Raw genomic sequence first — 26,232 nt, 5'->3', positions numbered from 1 at the left:
TCCCTTACAAGATAACAAATTCTGCTTGTTCTTTGTACTAGCTAAAATAATTGGACAACATATTTTATCATACTTTAGAAAAGTCTGACCAATTAAAGCACGAGGAGTAAGTGTAATTGCAGACTTTGAAATATTCAAAATTTCAATCCATGCTGTTGATAAGTGTGGCTGAACTTTACAGCTTGCTTAACCAATAATACCACAAACCTAAATCATTAACCTGCCAAACACAAATTATTTGGATTTCCAAAATACTTGCTTCTGAAATGTGAGAAATGAACCAAACATGAGTAAAATTTGTGGTTTCCCAAAAACCTCTTTTCCTAGCTCTTTCAAATGCCCAGCTCAACACTGTAGCCCCAATGGGGAATAAAAAGCTAAAAGGAAACAGAGTCAGCCAAAAATGAGGTATTCTTCATTAAAAGGAAAAATGAATGCCTTTGACATTGATCATAATTCCTTTCTTGTTGACTGTCATGTCAAGTCTTTCCTGGAGTAATGCCTTAGAGTAGGTCTAATGCCCATCATTCTTAAGCTCAGACTTCCTTGAGCCACTGTTTAAGTAGCCACTAGGTGTTAGCAAATATGTCTGTTTCTACGATAGCATAGTGTTGAAAACATCAAGCCCAAGGTTTTGTAGTTTACAAATGTTTTATTTAAAGTGTGTAGGCGATTAATGTGATGTAACAGACAATTCTCTTGAATCCCCAACTTTCCCAGATGTTGCAGACATTTATATTCTCTTAAAGGAGCTCTCTTCACCTCAGAGGATTTACAGAGGAAACCTTCCAGAGATGGGTTACTAACTTGGTCTTTTCCCTATTTAAGTCTAAAATAAGCCCTTGTAATCTCAAAACTATGTATTCCTCTATGTTTTTTCTGCCGTCTGAGAGACCAGGCTGAATTAACCACCATTCTCTAGAACAAGAAAGTGGGCTTTTTAACCTGCTTACAAAGAGACTGTGTGAAGGTGAAAGGGCAAAAAAGATGGCAAGCACATAATAATATTTTCACCAACTCATAAAACTGATTGCACTTGCATGCAATTGGAATACTAGCTGGTTCACAAGGGAAACACACACACACACAAAATTGTTTCTGTGTTACAGCCTGATAGATGTTTTATTTTAACTTCATATGCAGAAATGAACAAGAGTCATCTATCATGCTCCTTTTGTCTCAGCGCCCCTATAATTTCTAACAGTCTAATATTCTTTCAACACAGAGTTTATGACTTGCCTGGACTATCTCTCTGAATAGTATTCAGGAGAAAATTGCATTAAGGTCTTTGTTGTGAAAGTGGCTTGGGTAGGTCTTAAGGATCAGAATTTGGAGTACCACTTGATATAATCACAAACAGCAACAATATAAAACAGTTTATATTTGATTATCCAATCTCTCCACCACTTACTCCATGGCCACTTGTGTAAACAGTTCAGTGACAATGAGTATGTTTTTAGGAAGTACGGGGTAGTGCCAGTGATATCCTTTGCTACAGAGATAAGATATAGAAAGGAACAGCAGATATCAAACACCTTTGAGGAAACTCCCCAAGTAAAATTGGGATTACAACTGTGAAGCAGAGCTCTGGCAAGCACCTTTATTATTAAACAACATACAATGCAAAAGCTAATCAGGGATTCCATGGAGTTTAGGAGAACATGGGAGGACCTTGTGGGAGGAGAAGTGGAAGTACAGCACATAGCTCCCCAAAGTTCATTTCTCCCCTATTTTCTTTAAAGTTGACCCTACAAGATCCATCAAGTTCTGACTTCGTAAAATTTTAGGGTCACTACTGAAAGAATTACAAAAACAATATTTAACCAATTTTTGTCCCCCAACACTCTCTCCCCCAGCCCTTAATCCCTAATAATAAAAAAGAGGAAAAATAACAATTCTCCTTTCTATAGTGCTGTCCAGCTGAGGGTCTCAAGAAACTTTGCAAACCTTAGTGGATTTAGCATTACAATATACCTCTGAGGTACATATTATCATCCCTATTTATTCTGCAGCCCTTTTCATTTTGTAGGAGGCATTTTTTTGTATAAGGACAGTGACGTTATGTGCCCCAGCCCAAAGCGTTCTCTGAAAATGGAAACAAGTTTCTTTTGTACACTGTTGCTCCTCCCTTTTTCCCTAGCTAAAGCAATACACAGATCGAAACCATGCTGACCTACAAATCCAGGTTGGCCACAACTGTTTGCATTATGAAGAACAATTTACACTTATATGGAGAAACTGAGGCACAGAAAGGTTAAGAAAATCATAATGCTAGCTTCTGGCAATGGTAGGACAGAATCCTGATTTCCTGACTCCCAGTCCTGCCTTTTAACAATCACACTATTCTTTAAAATTGTAAAATTTCATCATTAGACAAATTTGCAAATCTGTTTTCACATGTGAATACGTGGTAAGTAAAAACGGATACTTCTGTACATTTCCCTAGTCTTTTCATTTCAGAAATTGCTAGCACAAGACAGTGTCTTAAATGTAATATGAACCTCCCATAACATAGAGCTGGTTTTTCTTTCATTTGTACGTAAAAAAGCAGGATCTTTTAAAAAACTTATTCATATATCTTCAACCACCACAAAATTTTCCTCTACCTTCATTCTAGTCCCTTTTTTGACATATTGATGTAAGGCTTTCATCTGTGATTTAAAACTTGGAAAAGTCTCAAGGAATCCTTTCTGGCTAGCACCTATCTTAAACATTTAAGAAAAGTGGTATTTCTACCTCTCTCTTGGTCTTCATTTTATCCTTTGGATCAATTTCCTGAAAGATTTCCATACTTTGGACTTTTCCCTGTTTTCAAGATATGAGTATGATCCTCACTACATCACTGACGTCCTGTTCTTTTTTGCTGTCACCAATTTGAGCAATAATGGATTGCCCTTGCCTAACATCACTATAAATGGAGACAGCTCTGGGATTAACTCCATTCTCAGGAAATATATGTTGTCTTCCGCTAAGTCAAATTGTCAGTGGGATATGCTTTTTCTTCCCCATGTATGTTTTATCATATTAGCTCATCTAGATTGAACTTCTACGCATTTAGCAACATTTGAATTTCCTACTGTCTAATAAGATCTTTAGTGGTTTCCCCTTTACATAAAGGGTATACTAGCTGTGGTTTAGAGTCAGTATGTATTACATCACATGGACAAGGTACAATATATGTGCTGTTAGATTTATTCCTCTGAGAACATGAAACTGCCATTCTAATATGTGTCCCTTCCTCCCACAATGACTTTTACTAAAATATCTAGCTCATATATAGGGCTTTTAATTTTCACAGCACTTTACAAATACTAATCAAGGAAATCTCACCAGTGAGCTGGATAGGCAAGCATTGCTACTCCAATTTTAAGGAGATGGAAACAAAAGCACAGAGATTGATTTGTTCATGAATGTAGCGGGACATGTCAGTGTAGAGCATTCACTTAGGAGTCTCCAGACTCTTTGTTGTACACTCAGACCACACCTCTTTCTTCATATAGAGTCAAAATTTCAAGTGACCACTCAAAGTTGCATCCACAACAATTTGCATGAGTAAATCATGGACATTTACACTTCCAAATTGTTTTGCTTTTCTTGAATTTATGCAAATTAGTACTTCTTGAACTTTCTGGTCCCTCTTCTTACTGGTGTCATCTCAGATGCTTGGACTGCTTGCAATATGTAAATAACAAAGCTTAGACACCCTTGTAAAGTGCTTTGATATATTTGGATGAAAAATGCTAGAAAAGTGAAAAGTATATACCATATATACTGATCAATATTTTATATTATTTTTATAATAGGACATTCAGGGCTTTATAAATGAATATGATAGGAGATATATAAGTAAATAGCCTTTAATAGCCCCTCCTTAAAGTACTGAACCAAGATATGAGTTGCTCCACTACCCATTAGCCTCTGTAAAATGTGCGTTTGTGTACACAACCATATACTGGAACACACACAACCAAACACTTGGTGGTTATGCCTAAAACCACTTGGGATTGTTGAATTTTTCTTCAGTAAAATACACACACACACACATATTGAGGGATTCATAATAATTCTATCACTTTCATTTTTATTTTCAAAATGAGCTTGTACTGAAGCAAAAATTTGTAAATTATTGTGGATTATAAATTTGCTGGCTGATGGGGATCAATGTCGTTCATTCTGAGTAATGAGAATAGTTGTTTGTAGGGAAGGAAAAACAGATCTTAACATTTCCTCGTGATTTTGAATATTTACGACACTGATCATTAACAGACAATAGCTATGCAGCAGTGAGCTTGCAGTGGCTCTAAATGCTGTCTCCACTTCAAGAGATGAAGAAGAAAGGAAGATTAGCTAAAATATATTTTGAAACTCATCACTTCCACCATCACAACATTAAAAAACAAAAGGCTTCATTGCTCAGAGGTCAATACTATTTAATGGTTCAGCATAGTGGAGAAACAGAAATAGTTTCCAGACTAAAATCAAGTAGATTTGTATGGAAAAAAAAGAACCAAACTAATAAATATCTGTTAGTAAATGATGTGATGGTTTAAGATGGTTAGAATTTTTTTCAGTTGTCAAGTGTTTTTAATTAGTTAAACATGTACATTATTATAAAGATAGATTTCCCACATTTTTAAAGCATATGGAATGTTAGCATTTCAAATGATTTTCTGGCTTTTGATTCAACAACCCATTCACCATCCAAGCTTTCTAAAGTCTAGACTGCAATATATCTTTATCCAATGCAATATAAAGTTAAAATATGGTTATTAAACTGATCACAGGCTAGACTGTAACAGATAGACAAAAGAGTCTTATAGAAAGCTGTGATCCTATGATGCAGTGATGCTATTCCAAAAAAATCTGGGTGGACATGAGAGAGGGGCAGGCTGAGACTGGAACTGGGGAGTTTGCAAACTCCTCTTCCTAAGGCACTGTGTTTGTGTTTCCAAAATATTCTATCACACGTCCTTTTTTCATTAATAAGGCCCCATTCCAGAAAATACATATGCTTAACTTTAATTAGCCTTAATTTGAAATTAATGGGCAGTATGAGTACTTAAAGTTAAGCACACATAAAAGTATGTGCAGGAAATGGGCCTAAATTAGTATATAAGACCTGAAAATAGGAGAAGGTAGCTCCAGAGAAGATCTCAGTGATGATTCAAGATTACAGGTAGTGGTAAGACACCATAGTTGAACAATATGAAACATATTTACCTTTGCTCATTTAAATTTTGGAAAAGTCAAGTTTGGAGGGGACAATGTCTCCTGTAAATGATATGTGATATCTTTTTGTGCTAATTAAGAAGCTAGAACTTTTCTTTAAGATCACATGGTTTCTAATGATATAAGGCATATGTTTCTAGCCATAATGGTCTGCCAGATATTGAGCTTTAAAATTATCATTCCTATGGTGTAGCAATGCTTTTTTGGCATAGACCAAATCTTACACTGAAACCAGTATAATTTTGTCACTGTCTACATTTTGAGGTCTAATTTCAAAAATGGAGTACATGAAGCTTAAAAAATTTCATATGTGCTATGCAGTGTATGTGTAGATCTCTGTTGTCATTAACAGATGCTGTGCAGAGCCAAGGAAACAATTTGGAGAGAGTGGGAGGATGGGGGAGGGATAAATTAGGACCTGACCTGCCAGAGAATAACCATGTAGAAGAGCCAGAAAAATATTTCAGGTCCTGGTTTCTTGCTGTCTGGGTCAACGGGGTTGGGTATGCTGCAGAGGTATTGGTCTCTTAGCACATGGAGATAGGAAATACCTCATGTTACTGAATAACGGCTCCTCTAACAAATTAAGAAGAGATATCCGCAAGTTCCAAATAAGTTTAATCAAGTCCTTTTTGTCTGGAAAGACGATGAGTCATGAGGAGCCAGAAGAGTTTTTGTAGGATGTAAAACGGGCAGAATGGGGATTCTCATGTATGCAACCAAGCTGGGGATGGCTTCCTCTCTCTTTTCCCCGAAACACAAAGACCAAACTTTTAAAACAAAATCACAGATGTAAAGCTTGCTTTTCCCCCACACGAAAAGTAAATAAAGTACAAAATATTAAAAAAAAAAATAACCTAAGAAACTTGAGTAAGACAAATGTTTACACTCAATGGTGTAAAAGTGAGAGAACAAGCTATTGGAACATTTTTGAACCTACATTAAAATTTGATTTGAGAGAGACATGATGGTTCAGATCAGTTCTTATTTATCTGAAGCAGTTATCCTTAGGTTACAGTAAAATTGCAGCCATCATGTAATGAACTCTGATATTTAACAAAGTTCTGTTTAGAGTGAAGTTTTCATAAATTCTAAGAATCTGAAGAAGTTATAGAAATAAAGATGCTTCCAACATTTATTCATGATGATTAAAAAGATGCACCATAAAAGAGTTTAGTAAAGTCAGAAAGCCAGATGAAATGTCACAATGCATGAACATACAACTGGCTAAATATTAAATACAAGTAAAAATACATGCTTACCTCTTAGAGTGAATTTACCTGACAGTATAGAGGCCTGTTGATATCACAGCTGGTTATAGTATAGGACCCCCTAGAATGTCAAGATATGCTCCCTATTGGGAAAGTTGTTTTAAATATGGTTTCTATGCACTTTTGTATCTTTATTGTTTTTAAAACTTATTTGGTTCCCTTTTTAAATATGCTAATCATAAGTACATTGTTGACAAAAATGTTGAAGCCTTCGTACTGTTTCACCACAACAACTGAATTCACATAAAAATAATTTTTTGTCTTTTCTCTTTCCTTTATCTTGTAAATTGTCCTTTTAGGGATGATATTTCCTGTTTCTGTACTTTATAAATATGTTGCAAGTGAAGAACAAGAACACCTTGTAGTCATCATTGGACTTTTTGAAAAAAACTCTAGAATAAAATTTTGCACCCATGCTGAAAGGTCTTTTGTTCCATCTGGGCTGATACTTAAGTCCAAGACCAACTACCTCACCTAGAAGATCTTGAAAATCACTGAATATTACCTCTCTCACGCAAAAAGCAACATTATTCTAATCAAAAAGCATGTTCAGAATGGTTACTTACGGTATGGTAACTGTGGTTCTTCAAGTTGTTAGTGGAGATCCTAATGTAGAAGTGCATGTGCCTCTTGCACTTGAGATGAATTTTTTTTAATAGCAGTGTTCATCGGGGCCTCATATGGACACTGTGCCTCTTTATATTCCCATAAAGGGCAAAGAGGCTGTGATTCTCCCTCAGTTGCCTTGCTGTTCATAACCCATGTTGCTAAGGCCATTGAAAAGTTGGGATGGAGAGCAGGTCATGGGATCCACAGTGATTATAACATCTCGAAGATCCACAGTTACTGTAGAGAAAGTAAGAGGAAGTTACTTACCTGTAACTGGAGGTTCTTCGAGATGTGTGGTTCCTATCTGTATTCCACTATGGGTAACACATGTGCACCAGGTGCCTAGAATCAGAGAATTTGAAAATAGTGTCCATTGATCCGTGCTTGTGCACTGGCTTGCCTCATGCCTCCAACTGAGGTGATAAAGGGTGGGGTGGACCAACCACCTCTTCAGTTCCTTTTCCACTGTGAATCAGAGAAGATCCGCAGCAGAGGGAAAGGAGGGTGGGTAGTGGAATACAGATAGGGACCACACATCTTGAAGAACTTCCAGTTACAGGTAAGTAACTTCCCTCTTCTGTGAGGGATGGTCCCTATTGTATTCCACTGTGGGTGCTTGACAAGCAGTACTTAAGTAGGAGGAAGATGCAAGGATGAAGACTGTAGGGCTGAGCGGAGAACCTCTGTCTCAAAGGAGGCATCGGCAGCTGAGTCCTGCAGCAGGGCATAATGCCTTGCAAACATGTGAATGAAACTCCACATGGCTGCTTTACAGATGTCCAGGAGGGGTACATCCTGAAGACGCTATGGTCATTGCTTGGGCTTCAGTGGTGTGAGGGGGAGGGAGGTTTGAGAGCCAAAAGAATAGAATGCTGCCAGATATCCATTTGGAAATTCTTTGCATGGAGCTGGTGTGCCTCTTACTCTTTCTGCAATAGCGACAGAGTTTTGGAGACTTACTGATTGGTCATGTTCTCTGCAGGTAAAAGACCAAGGCTTGTTGAACATCAAGGGAGTGTTCTTCTGCAGATGGGTGCAGTTTTGGGCAGAATATCGGTAAGTGAATAGACTGGTTAAGGTGAAATTCCAAACTACTTTAGGGATAAATTTGGAATATAGATGTAAAAAAGCATTATCTTTATGGAACACCATGTATGGAGGGTCTACCATCATTACTCCTAGCTCGCTGACCCTTCTTGTTGATGTGATAGCTACAAGAATGGCGACCTTCATGGAGAGGAGGGACATGGAGCAAGTAGCTAATGACTCAAAGGGGGGCCTTGTTAGTAAAGAAAGAACAAGATTCAGGTCCCAGGGGGGAACAATCTTCTGAGGAGGTGGGAAAGTTCTTATCAAGCCTTTCCAGAATCTATTGGTTAGTGGATGAGCGAAAATGGAGTAGCCCTGAGCAGGTGGATGGTATGCACTGATTGCAACTAAGTGTATTCGCAATGAGCTGAGGGATAGATCCAATGTTTTCAAAGATAGGATATAGTCTAGGATAAGGGGAATATCTCTAGCTTCTGATTAAATGCCTCTTTGCTGAGTCCAGAATAAGAAGCATTGCCATTTAGCTAAGTAATATTTTCTAGTAGAGTCCTTTCTGCTATAAGAAAGGATGTCTCATACCGTTGAGGAGCATGCACATTCTAGGGATGATGCCCATTCAAATACCACACCCTGAGGTGGAGTGGTTGTGCACTGAAGTGTTCGATGTTGCCATTGCACTGGGTCAGGAGTTTGGGGAATGTTGGAGGGTAATCAGTGGGTGAGATGACATGTGCAGGAGGTTGGGGAACCAGACAGCCCCAGGCATCCAACATCCTGAGAAAGACTCTGACCACAATCAAGGGCTCAGAGCTATTCTGCCAGAGGACAGACAGTGTTTTGTACTCACTGATTCAAAAGCCACCCTGTGCTCTCTGGGGATATACACTCCATTACTGGGACCCCTCAAGGAACATGGACATCCCTAGAGTCCAGAATGCACATCAATGTCCTGGAACTACAGGCAGTACAGAAGGCATGTGAATCCTTTCTTCTGTTCATCCTCTTACACTATGTCCTGATAATATTTGGCCAGGAAGGCCTAACAATTAGCCCCTGCAGGAAAAAATAGGGTGTGACTTTCTCACAAAAGGTCAAGCCTTTTGGGGTTGGGGCTACTCTTACTTGACCTTGACTTTTGTTGTACCTTTGACATGACTAAGTAGCCCAGGTTGAGGTGGGTATAAAAATACTCAAATCCTGTGGAAGGTACCTGGTACCTCTTCTCCATCAATTTTGCAGCTGGGCCAAAAGCTGATAGACATCCCCAGAGAGCCCTTGATTGTTGTCAGTGTCTTTCTCAGGATGTTGGATGCCTGGGGCTGTCTGGTTCTCCAACTTCCTGTGCATGCAACATCAAACACTCCAACATCGACCACTCCTCCTCAGGGTAGTGCCAAGGATATCATTCCATCAAGTGACAAAGATGAAAGGTCCTTTGGTGGTAATACAGGGGGCTGGTGCTGCTCTGTCCCTGGATCTTCTTGGTATTCTGGCATAGATGATTCAGCCAGGGATGCTGATTGGGAGAGTATTCTCCTTCCTCTTCTTTGAGTACAGTGAAGATTGGCTTCTTTATGCCTGAGATGGTGGGCCCCGCTACCCCAATAGGGCCATGGTGTCATGCCGTGGGAATAAGGCTGGCTTATTGGTTAATGGTCAGTCCAGCGTTATTCCTGATGGACGGATGGTGGCTGAGTCCTATAGGGTAAGCTGGTAGATATCTCTGTGGTGTTGATCACTGATCTCAGAGAATAAAGTTTTCTACTGGATGATGGGAAGAACATATGCCACGATGATGGTGAAGAGGAGTAGACCTCCTTCAGGGTAGTGTCAAAATATACAGCATTCTCGTATCAGAGTTTGTACTGGTGCAGGTGGGTGTCTCGATACCAATGGTGGTCTTGGTTCTCCTCTGGGCTTATCCTCCATGGTGGGCATTAACACTGATGGGTGCATCATCAGAGCTGGGGTTGGTGCTGGAGGAGTCTGCTGCACTGTAAGATGCTCCTTTTTCCCAACCCTTAATACTATGTGGTACCTGGTGGATTTATCTTCAGTGACCGTACAGTCCGTACAGGAGGAAATTGAGTTCTGTCTGAAATCTGTTCCTCTGTTTGGAGTGGCCCTTCTTGGAGCCAGATGTAGATGCCAGAGGAGGTGACACAATCTTAGATTTTTGAGGACAGCTTTGGTGCCGGTGATGTCAATATTGGCATTGATACTGAGTAACAGTGCCATCTTCTCTGCACTGGTCTTTGCTGTTGCTTTTCTGTTGGATGGGGTGCTGAATGAAGCTGGCTTGTCTGACAGCTCCACTCGAGAGCTAATCTCAGGATCTGCAGACACCTTCATAGGGTTTTCCAGATTGTAGAGGTTTAGCTTTGCGTCTTGCAACTCACTCATTCTCATGGAGAATGGCAAGCTGACAGAGAATCTGCTCAGTATTGGAGATGTCCCCACACAGAAGAGAAACCTGCTATTTCCATCTTTCAGAGGGATTAGTCCATAGGTGAGCATTAGTCCAATTTTATAGGGACAGTCCCGCTATTTGGGGCTTTGTCTTATATAGGCTCCTATTATCCCCCATACACTTGTCCCAATTTTTCACACTTGCCATGTAGTCACCCTATTAGTCCATCACAGGATGGACAGGACTTAAATCCTGCCACATTAAAGGACAACATACATAGGTGTATGAGGGGTTCTGATCAGTACAGTTCAGTTCAAATGGATGGAAAAATTCATGGTAGTCAATACAGAATATGAGAAGTAATTCTGAAGATTTTCTCAAAGAATTGTATAAGTTTAGCAAGAGCTAAGAACTAGTGGCTTGTATACTTGCCAGATTCCATCTCACTGCCACCTGGTAAGAGGGATCTGAGAGAGGGTTGCAAATGCCTTGCCCCGTATGCCCTTGTATGGGAACATGAGAAGGCACAGTGTTTATATGCAGCCCCAACAGACAGTGCTATTTAAAAAACTCCAGTGTTGCATGCATGAGGGGTATGCACAACTACAGTGTGAACCACGCTGACATGTACTCAAGAACATGTACTCAAGAACATGTACTGACACATAGGGCTAGATTTTTAAAGTGGTACACATGGAATTTTGCCCACATAGCCTGCTAACTATAATGAGATGTATTCAGAAGACTAGTTGCATATTGCTTTGAAAATATAATCTTTATGGTCTACATGAACTGAACGGAGTCCTCAGGAAAATGCATGATAACATTATTTTGATCTTTGATAAGACCCCAGGCCAACCTTAGCTGATTTCTTCAATTTAGTTGTTAACCTTCATATAATTTAAGGGAATTGAAACTTGCCTGTCTAGAGAGCAAAGAAATTGGCAGGACACCTTCATGATCTCATTAACACTTTGTGCAATATAATGCTATTATACATTTCTGTGGGAGATTAGCCTGATCCATAACTTAATGCATACTGTTGCATAATTAAATTCTTAAAACAGAAACTCTTCCATTACAGTTATAACAATAACAAAATAAAATGTAATATCTCTCACTTGGAAAGGAGGGGGACATTTTATTTAATTAATATAATTTGCATTACTATTTCAAAGCTGAATAATATTTCAAAGTGATCATAAAATAGCGGAGTTAATGATTTTAAAGAATGGTAGGAGGGAAAAAGCACAATAAAGTTAATGGATTTCAAGAAAGCAGACGTTAGCAAACTCAGGGGATTGGTAGGTAAAATCCCATAAAGCAAGTCTAAGGGGAAAAACTGCTGAAGAGAGTTGGCGGTTTTTCAAAGAGACATTATTAAGGGCACAAGAGCAAACTATCCCACTGTGTAGGAAAGATAGGAAGTATGGCAACTGACCACCCTGGCTTAACCAGGAGATCTTCACTGATCTGAAACTCAGAAAACAGTTCTACAAAAAGTGGAAACTAGGTCAAATTACAAAGGATAAATATAAACAAATAACACAAGTACATAGTGAAAAAATTAGAAAGGCTAAAGCATAAAATGAGAGTAAACTAGCTAGAAACATAAAGGGTAACACAAAAACATTCTACAAATACATTAGAAGCAAGAGAAAGACCAAGGACAGTGTAAGTCTGTTATTCAATGCTTGGGAGGGGGAAGGGGGAAAGGAACAATAGTGCCAATCTATAAAAAGGGGAATAAGGACAACCTGGGGAATCACAGACCAGTCAGCTTAACTTCAGTACCCAGAAAGATAATGGAGCAAATAATTAAACAATCAATTTGCAAACACCTACAAGATAATAAAATAAGTAACAGTCAGTATGGATTTGTCAACAACAAATCATGTTAAACCACCCTTTTTTTTGACAGGCTAACATGCCTTGTGGATGGGAAGCAGCGGTAAATGTGGTATGTCTTGACTTCAGTAAGGCTTTTGATACGGTCTCACATGACCTCATAAACAAATTAGGGAAATACAACTTAGATGGAGCTACTATAAGGTGGGTGCATAACTGGTTGGAAAATCATTTCCAAAGAGTAGTTATCAGTGGCTTACAGTCAAGCTGGAAGGACCTATTGAGAGGGGTCCCGCAGGGATCAGTTCTGGGTCCCGTTCTGTTCAATATCTTCATCAAAGATTTAGATAATGGCATAGAGACTACACTTATAAAGTTTGTGGACGATACCAAACTGGGAGGGGTTGCAAATGCTTTGGAGGATAGGATTACAATTCAAAATGATCTGGGCAAACTGGAGAAATGGTCTGAAGTAAACAGGATGACATTCAATAAGGACACATGCAAAGTACTCCACTTAGGAAGGAACAATCAGTTGCACACATACAAAATGGGAAATGACTTTTTAGGAAGGAGTATTGTGGAAAGGGATCTGGGGGTCAGAGTGGATCACAAGCTAAATATGAGTCAACAGAGTAACCCTGTTGCAAAAAAAGCAAACATCATTCTGGGATGTATTAGCATGAGAGTTGTAAGCAAGACACGAGAAGTAATTCTTCCACGCATTAATTAGGCCTGAACTGGAGTACTGAGTTCAGGTCTGGGCACCACATTTCAAGAAAGATGTGGACAAATTAGAGAAAGCCCAGAGAAGAGCAACAAAAATGATTAAAGGGCTGGAAAACATGACCTATGAGGGAAGATTGAAAACATGGGTTTGTTTAGTTTGGAGAAAAGAAGACTGAGAGGGGACATGATAACAGTTTTCAAGTACATAAAAGGTTGTTAGAAGGAGGAGGGAGAAAAATTATTCTCCTTAGCCTCTGAGGATAGGACAAGAAGCAATGGGCTTAAATTGCAGCAAAGGCGGTATATTAGGAAAAACTTCTTGACTGTCAGGGAAGATAAACACTGGATGGAATAAATTGCCTAGAGAGGTTGTGTAACCTACATCCTTCGAATTTTTAATAGCAGGTTAGACAAACATCTGTCAGGGATGGTCTAGATCAGTGTTTCTCAATTAAATTTGGCCACGGAACCCTTTTGAACTCGATAAATAATTGCGGAACCCCCCAAACTCTTAACAGTATTTTTACATATGGGGCCAAAAAAAATGTTGAAATAAGCAAATTATATACAAACAACTAGGTCACCGTTTCTCAATTAAATTACACTTACACTTGATACCCTCTGCCGAAAAATCTGGGACATCTTCCCTTTTTCGGCAGTGCGGAGAACAGCTGCTTGCGGAACCCTAACAGTGTTCCCACGGAACCCCAGGGTTCCGCGGAACACCAATTGAGAAACACTGGTCTAGATAATACTTAGTCCTGCCATAAGTGCAGGGGACTGGACCAAATGGCCTCTCAAGGTCCCTTCCAGTCCTACAATTCTATAATTCTAATAAGCAGATCTGACTGAGCCAGGAGATGGATTTGGCCTGCAGAAAAAGGTGAAAGGTAATATTAGTGACTTGACAGTTGAATAAATATCTATATAGAAATGCAGAGAATAAGGGAAATAATAAAGATGGATTACAGTAGATAGTACAAAATTCCTAATCATGTATTTTGGGGAGCAACGGGCCTCATAAGTAATAGAAGAGCAATGCAGTTGGCAGTTGCAGGACCACTACTACTTTAGAATAGCCACACTCCAGCTGAATAGAGGGAGGCAGACAGTGCTCCACTGAAGAGGAGATCCATGGATTGGGACAACAGGTTTGGACTGCACTGTGGACAGCCCTCCCAAAGCAAGAAGATGGAAAAGCAGGCTCATTACCATCTGCCCTGAAGAACATAGAAAAGAGACAACCATCTGTCACCAGAGACACTGAAGGTAATGACAGAGCGAGGGTTTCCAGGTCCCCAAGAACCTTAGAAGACACCAAAAGACAAAAGGAAAATCCTGAAGAGCCTGCTGGTGGAAGGAGGTTCCAGTTTAGTTTCAGGTAGAAGATACGCAATGCTCAGAAGTTCTGTGTAGTTTCCACCTGAAACCAGGGAAAACTTGATACTTTGGGCTCAGTTTCCGTTTGTGTTTTTCAGGTTGATTCAAATCAAAAGCTCAAATCAAAACTCAGAGGGGTGAGACCACATGAACCCAAATTAAAAAGTTCACACAATCTCCTGCAAACCAGAATTGCTGAGGTTTGCTGTGGTTTATTACACTGAGGAAAAGCCGTCACAGGTAAATGGTAGAAAGCACTGTTTGAGTCATTTTAAATTAGCTATGTGTTTAAGCTACAAAATTCACCTCCTGCTGAGATCATTAGGCCTCTGATGTTTGTTTTATGTACAATTTTTACTAACAGTGATTTCTAAAACACTGAATAAACTTTATAACAACATTTTCTTTTGTTAATTAAAGTAGGAATCCCCATTACCAACCTGAAGAACATCTCCAAGGTCTGCAGTGCTAATATCCGGATCTTCAGTTGTATTAAAAGGAACAGGAGTTATTCTTACAAGAGTAAGCACTCTGGGTTCTGGATATCTCCATAACATTATTCCTGGACTATCCTCAGTTTCATTGTAAAACACAACTTCATAGGCACCTGGCAGTTTCTGTGCTTCTGTCAAATGAAAGAAAGCTATAATCTGTTATATAATTTCTAAAAGGGAACATGCTAGTTTATGAGTCAAAAGTAGTTAAAAATAAATCTCTTAGGATCAAAAGAAGAGAAAATAAAAAGGCAATTTCCCTGACTTTCAAAAGATTACAGCTAAATGGAAAGGAATCAAAAAGATGTTGATGCAGCAGATGTTGTTTTCAATTTCCTTACCAAAAAAGGTAAAGAACTTTGTAATAGGTAAGTGATCTTTAAAAGGTTACTACTGTACTTACTTTGTAATTTAAAAAAAACTAATAATAATATTCCTACCTGCATCCTGTATGTACTGGAACAGGCCTGTTCTCAGATCATCTGAGGTATGCTCAGTTTTTGAGGTCTGATTCCTTATGACAGGAGACAGAGTCCGATATGTTTGATCAGAGATCAGCGTCTCCATCTTGCCTTTTTCAGTAAGGTATCCTTGCAGAAGTTCATGGAGAAGAACTAAACAATTCAAATGCTCTTGACCCCAGAAGATCTTATTAAAAAAATAAAGAAAAGAAAAAACCAAAAAAGATAACAAAAAATTGATTTAAAAATATGTAATCATTTAAAACAAATTAACTAAATAAATCAATAAATAAAAATTTAAAAAAACTATATTCTCTTCGCAGCACAGTCTTCATATACTGTAACTTTCTGCAAACCTACTTAAGGGCATAAAGATTCTAGAATGCCATTTGGCAAATTTGTCTTTTTCTCCAGTCCAAGGACCACACTTATTTTTATTATTTATTTGGTACCCAAAGCATACTTACTGTTGGGCATATTGCTTAATGCTAGGAGTATTCCCACTGAGCCAGGTTTTAGGATAAGCTTATGAGGAAAATAATTGCAAAGTTTCAATTGTTCAGGGCATAGTGTTCCAAAACAGGGCATTTAGGAATGTGATTCTTCTGAGGTCATTAGGTCTGGTTCCTTAAAATTATCTTCTTGCGATATATATGTTTGGCAATAAGTTCCCATGGAAGATCTTTTAGTTAGTGTTTTTATGGATTTTCTTAAACCTTCAAGTCTATTTATACATTTCCATTACACTTAGAATTGGTGGAAAGAGAAGGCAACTAGGAAGGAACAATGCAGAGAGTAAGATGAACCCCTATTATAAATATTTAATGTTCTGTGTTTTCAGTTTTTATTTAAAAAAAATAATTCTGGGGATTTTTCAGTGTTTATTTTCCAAACATTAAAATTGGGATGAAATCAGATTAAATTTAAAACAAAAATTGGGAAAAACCAGGGCAAAAACAAAGAAAAAAAATTCACAATATATATATTTTACTGCAATATAATTGAAACTTCTTTTTAATATACAAAGGGTTTTTTTGTCTCTCAGAGCTAGTTGTTTTCCCAGAAATCCTGGTTTGTCTACGCTCACGTAATTTTCTTCAAAGTATCCTCACTCATGTTGAGCTTCTTTCTGTCTTGGAGGTAGTCCAACTTTGAAAATAAGCACTCTGCATCAACAAATCCAGGGGGTACAACTCAAAGATCACTATGCCATTTTGCTTAAGTTGGGATGGCTGATGACTGTTCCAAAAAAAAAAGCATATCCAGTTTCACATTGTCTGGGTTAGGCATGTTCATGTAAGTTGTAAATTCCTCTTTCAGATTTGAAATTTCATCTTTAATGGCAAATGGTTGAACCACTCTGGCATAACAGTCATAGTTTGCTGCAAAATTTGCCTTGAGGAAGGGATACAACACCTGGATGACATTGCAAAAATAATCTTCAGCACCAAATACTTTGGGGTTCAGATTTCGGGCCACGGTCATCTCCCATTTTTGGCTGAGAGCCGTGTTGAAGGTTTTGAATGCTTTTTTTGGTTTTCTCGTGTTCTGGGGTTGGAAGGATTTCCAGAAATAGTTGAGTTTTCTCACCATATGTTTTTCCTGCAGCTTTTGTGCTCAATTCAGCTAAGATTTTGGTTGTCGAGATCTGGTAAACATCTTTACTGGCAAATGCGTTGGCAGTAGTTGGAGAAAACTCCAGTGTTTTCTGTGTGTCACACAGTGATTCCAAGTTTTCAACAATGAACATTATCTTGGTGCACAGAATCTGGCGATCATTTTGGTTATTTGCAAGTCTCTTCAGAGTTTCTTCTTTAGAACCAACAAACACAGGTTGATACAGGAGATGCATTAGCATAGTCCACACGTTATTTCCATGACTGTGATAGGGTGACAGATGCGGGACAGATGGGACAATTAACCCATCAGGCAGCTAATTAAGGAGGCTCAACTGGGTTGGAATAGGCAGGGCCTATAAAGCCCAGGAACTGAAAGGAGAAGAGGCTGCTGGGAAAAGGCAGACACTCCCAAGAGAAGGGAAGTAGGTGGAGACTGCATGCACTCCTTGGGAAGAGGGAGGAGGCTTTGGGAACTGATAGGCCCAGAAAGAAAAGGGGAACTACAGTAGGAAGTGGCCTAGGGATAGAGCATTGAGGCCAAAGAGAGAAGGCCCAGGCTGCTCAACCGAGGGTCCCTGGGCTGTAACACAGAGAAGAGGACGGACTCAGGTTTCCCTACCAGCCACTGGGCAAGTGGCAGGAAGGCAGTGAGCAAGAGGACTGCCAAGGACTATTGCGGAGGTAAACCTCTCTTAGAAGGGGGGAACATGGACAGTGACACTGCCAGAGGGCCAAGCCATGAAGAGGACACTGTGGTTCCTAAGGCTACGAGAGGGTCTGCAGGTGGACAGCAGAGATGGAGTGACGGTATGCAAACCGTGGACACGGGGATTCGGCCTCGAGTTAATCCCCAGAATGACCAGGAAGAGGTGGCACCAGCCCAGTGATGAGTGGTACTCCCCATGACAATGACAGGCAACGAAGTACAAGCTCATCCACCAATGTGGCAGAACAGGGATGGGTAATCAGCAGTCTGCACTGGTCTCAGACTGTGTAAAACAAAGCCTTCATCTTGTTTGCATGCTTGAAAATGGCCCCGAACCCAATAATGCAAGATTTTGCATCTTTCATTTCTTCTGTAGCAGTAGCTGCTGACAGCTCAACATTAATCAGATGAGCATGACAGGTAATACATAGCAGCTCCGGTTTCTGATTAAGTTTAATCTTCCGTGCAAACTTAGCAATGTAGGAAGCAGAATCTATATTAGTTGTGGCCACATTTTCCCAAGTTAGTTGGTACATATCAAACATGTCAGTTATTGCTGCATCAACTAAACAGCTGTTTGCAGAGAGGATGAATGTCACATCAGCACAAAACAATGCAGGTTTATTCACTCTGAAATAAAAAAACAAAAACAAAAGCCAAGAATGGGATGGTTCAAAGCATCAGGAGATTTACCAAAAATTAGATGAGACTCCACCAATTCATTCCATCAGTTTAGATACTAAAGCATCATCATTTTCTTTCAGATATTTAGAAGTGAGGTTGCGTGCTTTAGGAAGGGTTTTTGCTGCTCTATTGTGCACAAAGTCACCAATAGGCCCCTCTGTAATTAACAGTGGTTGTCCCGTGAAACAAAGATCATGCACATATTCACTGACACAATCATGCTGTGTCTTCTCTTTCATTAAAGCCCTGGTGAAAGCTCCTGATATTCACTGTTTATTACAAAGCTCACTTTCTTCCTTAAGCTTCTTGTGTCACTTGCTTTCGACATGCTCCTTTATTCTGTCAGTGCTGCAGTATTTGCAGTGCAATGCATCTTCTTCACTACCATCTTTACCTCTCTTGAAAATTTCTAAGCACTGATTTTCTTGTTGATATTCAGGCACAGATTTGTATTTTTGCCCCATATTTACCTTTTTACCTTATTAACTTTATCTCTGGAAGATTGATTGTTTAAATTTGGCGCTGCACTAAATGGATGCAAAGAACTAGGAAAGCAATGTCTCCTTGTGAGTCAATCACAGTGCGATATTAACGTTGTTTGATTTGCCAACCTCCACCATGGGTGTATTCTGCATTTTACACTGCAGAACTGCTTCAAACTCAGAGCTTCAGAGCAAAACAATTGTGTAAAGCATTAGTGTTTAACAAAAATAAGTACCTGAAAAAATATTGAATGGATTGATATATGGGTGTAAATCAGTAAAAACTGAACTCCTTTAATTAAAAAAACCTGGTAATTTATCAGTAAAAATCTGTAAAAACTGAAAATGCACAACACTATATATATTATGGTGCTTTAAAGAGATGCCAGTGAACAAATCAGAAGATTACTTAATATTTATCTATTATTTTATTTATTTAGATTTATGCAAGCACACAAAAAATGCCCTTCCATAAACTGCAGCCATCCTTAACATATCTTAAAAACACATCACAAATAATACCCTAAAAGTTTAGCAGTAAAATTCAATATAACTCACTGCCAGCAAACCAGGCAACTTTAAAGCTTAAATCTCCTTCACCCCCCAACAGTTGTCCAGCAAGCCTGAAGACAGTCACATTCAGGCTATTTTGAGCCTGGGGAGGTACCGGTTCTGAATCATCCAATTATTGATACAGTAGTCCCTCATCATCCCACAATTCATGAGCATGTGCTGATTAAAAATGTCTAATATATAACAGGGAGGATAAAGAAGAGCAGCATGAAGTAAATTTCACAATATTTCTTGGGAGAGAAAGACCTGGATATGTTGCCCAAGCAAGAAACCACATAACAAGTATTTATTTCTGGTATTTGGGCAAAAGAGAGCAGTGAGGCAGAACAATAATGGGAAAGAAAAAAAAAAAACAGAACAAGAAGATGGGAGTGACATCATGAGAAAAGGAAAGAAGACGTGTTTAGAGAAAACAGGGAGGATAAGTGAAAGTGAGAGAACATGGGGGAAGCAGAGATACAATAGAAAAAAAGAGGTGAAGAAATAACAGTCAGAATCCCAGACCCAATCCCTTGTCCTCCCATCTCCCTGTTCTTTCTCTCATCCTCTCCCCAGGGGAAAATTCTGTGTGTGTGTAGTGCAGTGTTTTGTTGTGGTAGGGTTTTTTTTTGTTTGTTTTAATGTACATTCTACCATGTGTTGCAGATTTAGATCCAATCTTTGCAGTTCAGGATTATCTTTATAATGGACTCATAAGGATAAATATGCTCTAAATGTATTTTAAATACAAAAAATCTGAAATGCTCAGATACTATGGTATTAGTACCTTAGACAGACAGACATACCATAATCCTGAATCTCAGCAATTTTTAATTTGAGGAAAGGGCAGATTAGGATCTAGAACCACACTTCTAGGGGGGAGAGTCCACCTTCAGAAAGGAGTGCTATTGATTTTGAGCAAAGTTTGAATTTGGAGTAGATCTCAGTTCCAAAATTTTAGGGAGGTGCATATCCAGGGCTCCAGTTCAGGCTATATTTAATCAAAGCACTAAGGTGTGTAGAAAAAAATGAGGAAAATAGACTTAAAAATCCTGAAGATACATAAACATTTCCAGCAGAATGAAAGAAAGAAAGAAAGAAAGAAAGAAAGAAAGAAAGAAAGAAAGAAAGAAAAAGAAAAGAAAAGAAAATTGACAAGGTTTAAAAAAATGTTGAAAGGATTTCTGCAGTTTGTTACCTGTTAACTGGCTCTGCAGGGTGAATCATATAATCCTAAATGATTTGTAATCTCAGGTATTTCAACACTAATATGTCTAATCCTATCTGGGTGCTTTCAACAGGCAGTGAGTGCACTGAGGAATGAATGGATCAGTCTTTCCCAGCAAAGTGAGAAACTGATAAACAGTTCCCCTTCACCTTGCCAAGTAGTGCTGCATTTCTGCATTCACACAGCTATCTGCAGCAATCCTGAAGACTTGGACAAACCAGTGACAAAATGATGACAAAGTAATTTTTCAACAATTGCCCCATGGCATACGCCCCCGGAACTCCCTCTGCACCTCACTTAAAGAGGTAGCTGGTCTAATCCATGCCACATCACTCAAAATGTAATTGAGTCCTGGTCCTTGAAATTCATCCCAGTGTTGGACCCAGTGGAATATCAAGAAACCAAAAATTTAGGTTATCTAGAATGCAGTATCTTTAGTATATGTCTGACAACAAGGAGTTGACAACCAACAATTCAGGACTCTGAGTGCAGAAGTGCACCCAGAGGCAAAGAGAAAAACAGAAGCAACCTTATCTATTGATTTCATCATGGGATGAAACCACCAGATGGCAGGTCAAAAGTTTGCAGGTGGTGGGTGGAAGTAAACCAATGATGTAGTCTGCACAGAGGAACAGAGTATTAACTTCTCCAGAGACAAAAGATCTTTTCACTATGGAGTACAGAAGCAGGAAGTCTAAGAAGACCTAAAAAGACTTGCAGTATAGCTGGCTGAGAACCATGTTTTTCCTTCCTCTGCAGCGATTCATAAATTGTGGGAGAAAATACGGCCTTATGGAAATAGAATTGCAAATGGTCCTGAACTGGAAGTAACCTCCTACAACTATGAATTATAAGTGTATGGGAAAGGGAAACAAAGATCAGAAAAGAGAAGCACCTGAAAGAATGGTCTGAAAGATTCAGTGGTAACATTTAATGCTCATTTTGCAAGGAGAATGAGGGTGCCTTACAGTCAAAGCTGACAATACTTTTTTGCCTCAATTATGGTGTGGCAGTGAGGAAGGATGGTCCTGTGGTTAAGGCACTGGACTGGGACTCAAAAGGCTTAGTTTAATTCTTGGCTCTGCCACAAATTCAGTGACTTGCCAAAAGCTGCACAGGTAATCTCACTGTGCCTCAGTTCTTCATCTGTGAAGTGGGATAAACAATTCCTTTCTCCTACTCTTTATCGGTCTTGTCAATTTAGATTGAAAGATTTTCATGGCAGCAACTCCCTGTCTATATGTAGATACAGAACCTAACACAAAGAGGCACCAATATCATTTGGGACTTTTAGGCACTCCCGTAGTACACATTAATAATGACAGATGCAGTCATATTTAGAGCTGGTGAAATTATTTGTTGTGAATGATTAATTGTAAATATAGCCTGTTTTCATTTTGCCAACATTTACAAACTGATCCAGATTTCTGCAAATATTTTGTTTATAAATATTTATTGAACAGTGTATGCAAACAAATTTGGTTGGCGGTTGTTTAACAGTTCTCACTTCAGCCATTTACTATTTGTGGTCTGTGATTGGTCACTTTAGTCAAATGCTATCTGCTCCTTTTCTGAATGACAAAAGTTTTAAAAAAAGTATCATGAACAGTGAATAATGAATAGTATGCTTCAATAATAAATTTTGTACTAATAATCGTTAGTGATCAAATTTGGGATTTAGGAACATTTTCATGAATGGTAGCTATCCAAATACTTGTGAACAACAATTAGCAAACAAATACCAGTGAACCAAATTCAATGATTCTATTCATGAAAATATTGTAATAATTTTTGTATTGTTCCACAAGCTCTTATCATAACACTGAGGCTTTAATAATTTACTTATTTAGGTGAGGGGAAAAGGTCCAACATACAAGAAAATATCAGTATTTCCTTTTTATGTTATACATGCTGGAGTTTATTTATGTATTTTTAATATTTGGTACTTATAAATCTTATTGTAAATATATGTATATCCTGCTCTAACTATATTACAATCCTCTTGCTTAAGTTGTACAAAATCAGAATTCTTCATTTCAAAAACTCCATGTCTCTTGGACTATCTTCAAGTTACAGACACATCCAACTGAAGGGGAGGATAGCATGTAAAACTGAGTGTTAATTGCCACAAACAACAGTTATCCATTATTCCCCTGAGAATATTTTTTGTAAGTTTAAGAAACTGAAGTGCATTTGTTAGAGCTTCCTCAAGGCATTATGCACACATGCACGCACACACAAATCAAAACAGGCCCCCAAATGTTAAGTGTTAGTAACCCGATACAGTACTTTTAAGGGAACACACATACAGCTACACAACAGTAAAATGGCCTGAACAGTTCTAGATAATACTGTATGTAGTTTCATTTTGTTTAATCAGTAGTTTCACATAAACACACACTTCTTTTAAAATGTAAAAACTTTCAAATGTAGTAAACTGTCTCACGATGCAAAGAATTACAAGCTTTCTGTGCAGTTTAGACAGAGAATCAGAATTATTCAAGGCAAATTCAGATAAATACCAGAACCAAAAACATACAGACCTGTATCAGTCCTCCTCTCAAGTCAATATGTATTTTTGGAATGGATTGCTCTGGACCAGGATTACCACTGTGCTTACACCACTTAGCCGCCACATTGACAGAACAGCAGTAAGGGCCTATCAGAGCTCTGCTTCTTTCTTTGAAACTTGTTTTAAGGAGAAAATCATTTATGTCAAGAACGAATGATGATCCATGAATTACACCTGAAGAAAAAGGTAAAAGATATCATTTAGCTTAGTGCTGTGTGTGTTCTCCCAAGATATATATTGTCTCTTGGGGCCAGATTGTGGATCCCTTACTGCTACTGGTGAGCAATTATTCACACAAGTAGTCCCATTAACTTCAGTAGGACTACTTGTGTAAGTCAATGCCTCACCAATGTAAATAAGGCGTTCACAATCTGGCCATACTCCTTTTGGTTTGTTTTCAGTTTGCTTTTCCAACATTATTGAGTACACTTTATACTGAGCTCTAGTCAGGGAGCAGGTATGTTTCATGCACATTCCTTACAAAGTACTATTTGCCAAAATTTTATGACCATTTCCATGTGTAAGTATTTTAAGTTTTATGAATAGAGACATTTTTCATTAAACTATGCAATTTTTTCAAAAGAGTATATTAAGGAAAAGAACAGCTGCTTCACTTATTATATTCTAAACTGATAGGAAATAGCCATTTTGAATTATTTTCTCTACATTCATTCAGATTTCTTAATATAATATATTGCCTTGATAAAGTCTAGAGATCTTAACAAGAATAAGACTTTTGCTTGAATTCAACAACTTGGAACAATCACAGTAACTCAAAATACATAACATGTGTTTACTAAAAAAATCAATTTAATCCAAACTTTTCACATCATAACCATTCACAGTGTACAGAATATTATAAAACCTTTAAATAGTTAAAGTCCGGTTAGATTTTTAGAAGAGCACCACCACCTAAAAATTTAAGTTGTCTTGTGAATTTAACTTAGTGCAAATCAAAATGATTTAATAAAACAAACTATACCTAATATCTCTCTACTCTTTAGGATATTTAGATGCACAGTACTATACTAGAGGTTGGGATACATTTTTCCCTTTTGCTGCTAATTTTTGGACTTATTGACTTTCACCATTCTTAGTTTACAATGCCTATAGCTTATTTTTCTAATGAAATTTGATACTTACAAAAGATGAAAGATTAAAAAACACCCAAGGCCTACAACATACAGATGTTTCAAAGTACTGTACTATTTTGAATTTTCAAACTTTTGATAGAAGAAATATCCCACTAAAAAGGAACACTATCCTGTGTACAGTATAAATATACCTGTGTTAAATATGTGGGAGGACAAACTTCTCTGATAAACCACTTTCAGAATCCAGGAAAAATCTGTCTATCTCCTGAGAGTTTAATAGTACTATAATGCCAAGAATAATTTTATAATGTACTGATCTGTTGTCTCTTAAGAAAGTGGCTTGTGTTATGGAAGAAAGCACATAATGGACAAAATTCTTTCCTGAGATGCATGTTACAGCTTCCATCAATTCCAGTAGGAACTACTGGAAAAATCCAATATCACTTCCATAGCTGAACAGGTGCCATTGCACTGTGTGTGTCTTGAAAGTATTATCCACCTGCTGGGCAGTATGGAGCCCACCTCTGCAGAGTTCCATGTGGACCAGAGTGCAGGAGGCATGCTAGTACAGGGGTGGAGGTGGAAGGGACCCTACCGTGGCAGAGGGGTGCTGGTACCAAAGAGAGCTACTTCAGCTGAAGTAGCCTCCATGGAGCTACTTTGAAGTGTAGTGGGGATTATTACTTAAATTCTGGGATGGAATCCCAGCCCCATGGCAGTCAACAGGAGAGCTGTTGATTAGATTAGATTAGATTAGATTAGATTAGATAAGATTAGATTAGATTACTCAATCTTGGTGCTGGATCCCTGGATTTGGCCCTCTGTGAATGTACAAGGGAAGAATGCGGTCCAATTTGATGAGGTTCTTTCAAAATTAAAAAAAAGAAAAATTAAACAGGAGACTAAACCTCACTAAGTATATGTTTATAGTTTCAATAATACTACATCCTTTCCTTTTGTCACTGTTTTTGAGAAGCACAGCATATCCAGGAGAACAGTGGATTCAAAGCAACATACAGTATACAATACAAAAATGCTCTTAGCCAAAGAAAATAGTTTATTTGGTTCTTTAATTAAATTAGTTATTTTTAGGAGCACCAAAATCAAAATATTTAATTATTTCAAAGTTATCTTGCACTTCTCTGATGAAATTACATTCTAAAAAGCAGAAATATGTTTTTGTGTAGATTATTTTCACAATTTGTAATATGGCAAAAATGACCTGCAAGTTCAAGGATTTTTTTGTTTGTTTTTGTTTTTAATATGAATGATATGTATGGTATGTGCGGAGTGCCCCAAATTGCATTGGGAAGAAAGACTTTGAGTACATAAGAGATTTTAGTCACATCTTTTAATCTCATTACTCATCCTGAATTCCATTTTGTCAGATGCTATAGTACAACACATTGCAGCATACACTATGCTGGTGATTGTCAGGAACCAGGGCCCACAACAGATCCTGTCTCTAGGTAACCTAACAAGTGCAGCTAGCCTGTAGTAGGCAACCTGTTAGGCTACGCCACCTGATTGGCTGGAAGAATCAGCACTAGCAGATCAGCTCTTAAACCCAGCAGCAGCAGTTCAGTGGCTAATCAAAGCATTCACTCCACAGCTATGACAGCTCCTGTGCAGGCTTGTAGGCTTTCTCCCAGCCCTGCTCCTGCAGTGGCCCCAGCCTTCCCTCACTTCTGGAAACCCAGCATTGTCCCCATGGCTCCGATTCCTAGCCCCCGACTCCTCCGGCTGTGACCCTGGGCTCTGGCACCTGTCCTCTGACTACAGCTCTGAGCCTGGGCTCCGATTCCTGGCTATCA

General features: G+C 38.5%; 1 protein-coding gene across 4 annotated transcripts in view; it reads right to left on the bottom strand.

The window, feature by feature from the left end:
• VPS13B (vacuolar protein sorting 13 homolog B) overlaps positions 1-26,232 on the bottom strand; it is an 819,784-nt gene that overhangs the window by 98,028 nt on the left and 695,524 nt on the right. For all 4 annotated transcript variants that reach the window (XM_067537148.1, XM_067537121.1, XM_067537138.1 and 1 more), the window contains 3 exons: positions 23,296-23,498; positions 15,461-15,668; positions 14,967-15,151 (listed from right to left, as the gene is read on the bottom strand). In XM_067537148.1, the coding sequence (XP_067393249.1) occupies positions 14,967-15,151; positions 15,461-15,668; positions 23,296-23,498 (596 nt within the window). The remainder of the gene's footprint in view (positions 1-14,966; positions 15,152-15,460; positions 15,669-23,295; positions 23,499-26,232) is intronic.

Source organism: Emydura macquarii, unplaced genomic scaffold (assembly GCF_026122565.2).
Source record: "Emydura macquarii macquarii isolate MOO-44397 ecotype Brisbane River unplaced genomic scaffold, CSIRO-AGI_Emac_v2 contig_383, whole genome shotgun sequence".
NCBI lineage: Eukaryota > Metazoa > Chordata > Testudines > Chelidae > Emydura > Emydura macquarii.
Note: the sequence above shows the minus strand (reverse complement) of the source record. Positions and strands in the feature narration are given on the sequence as shown.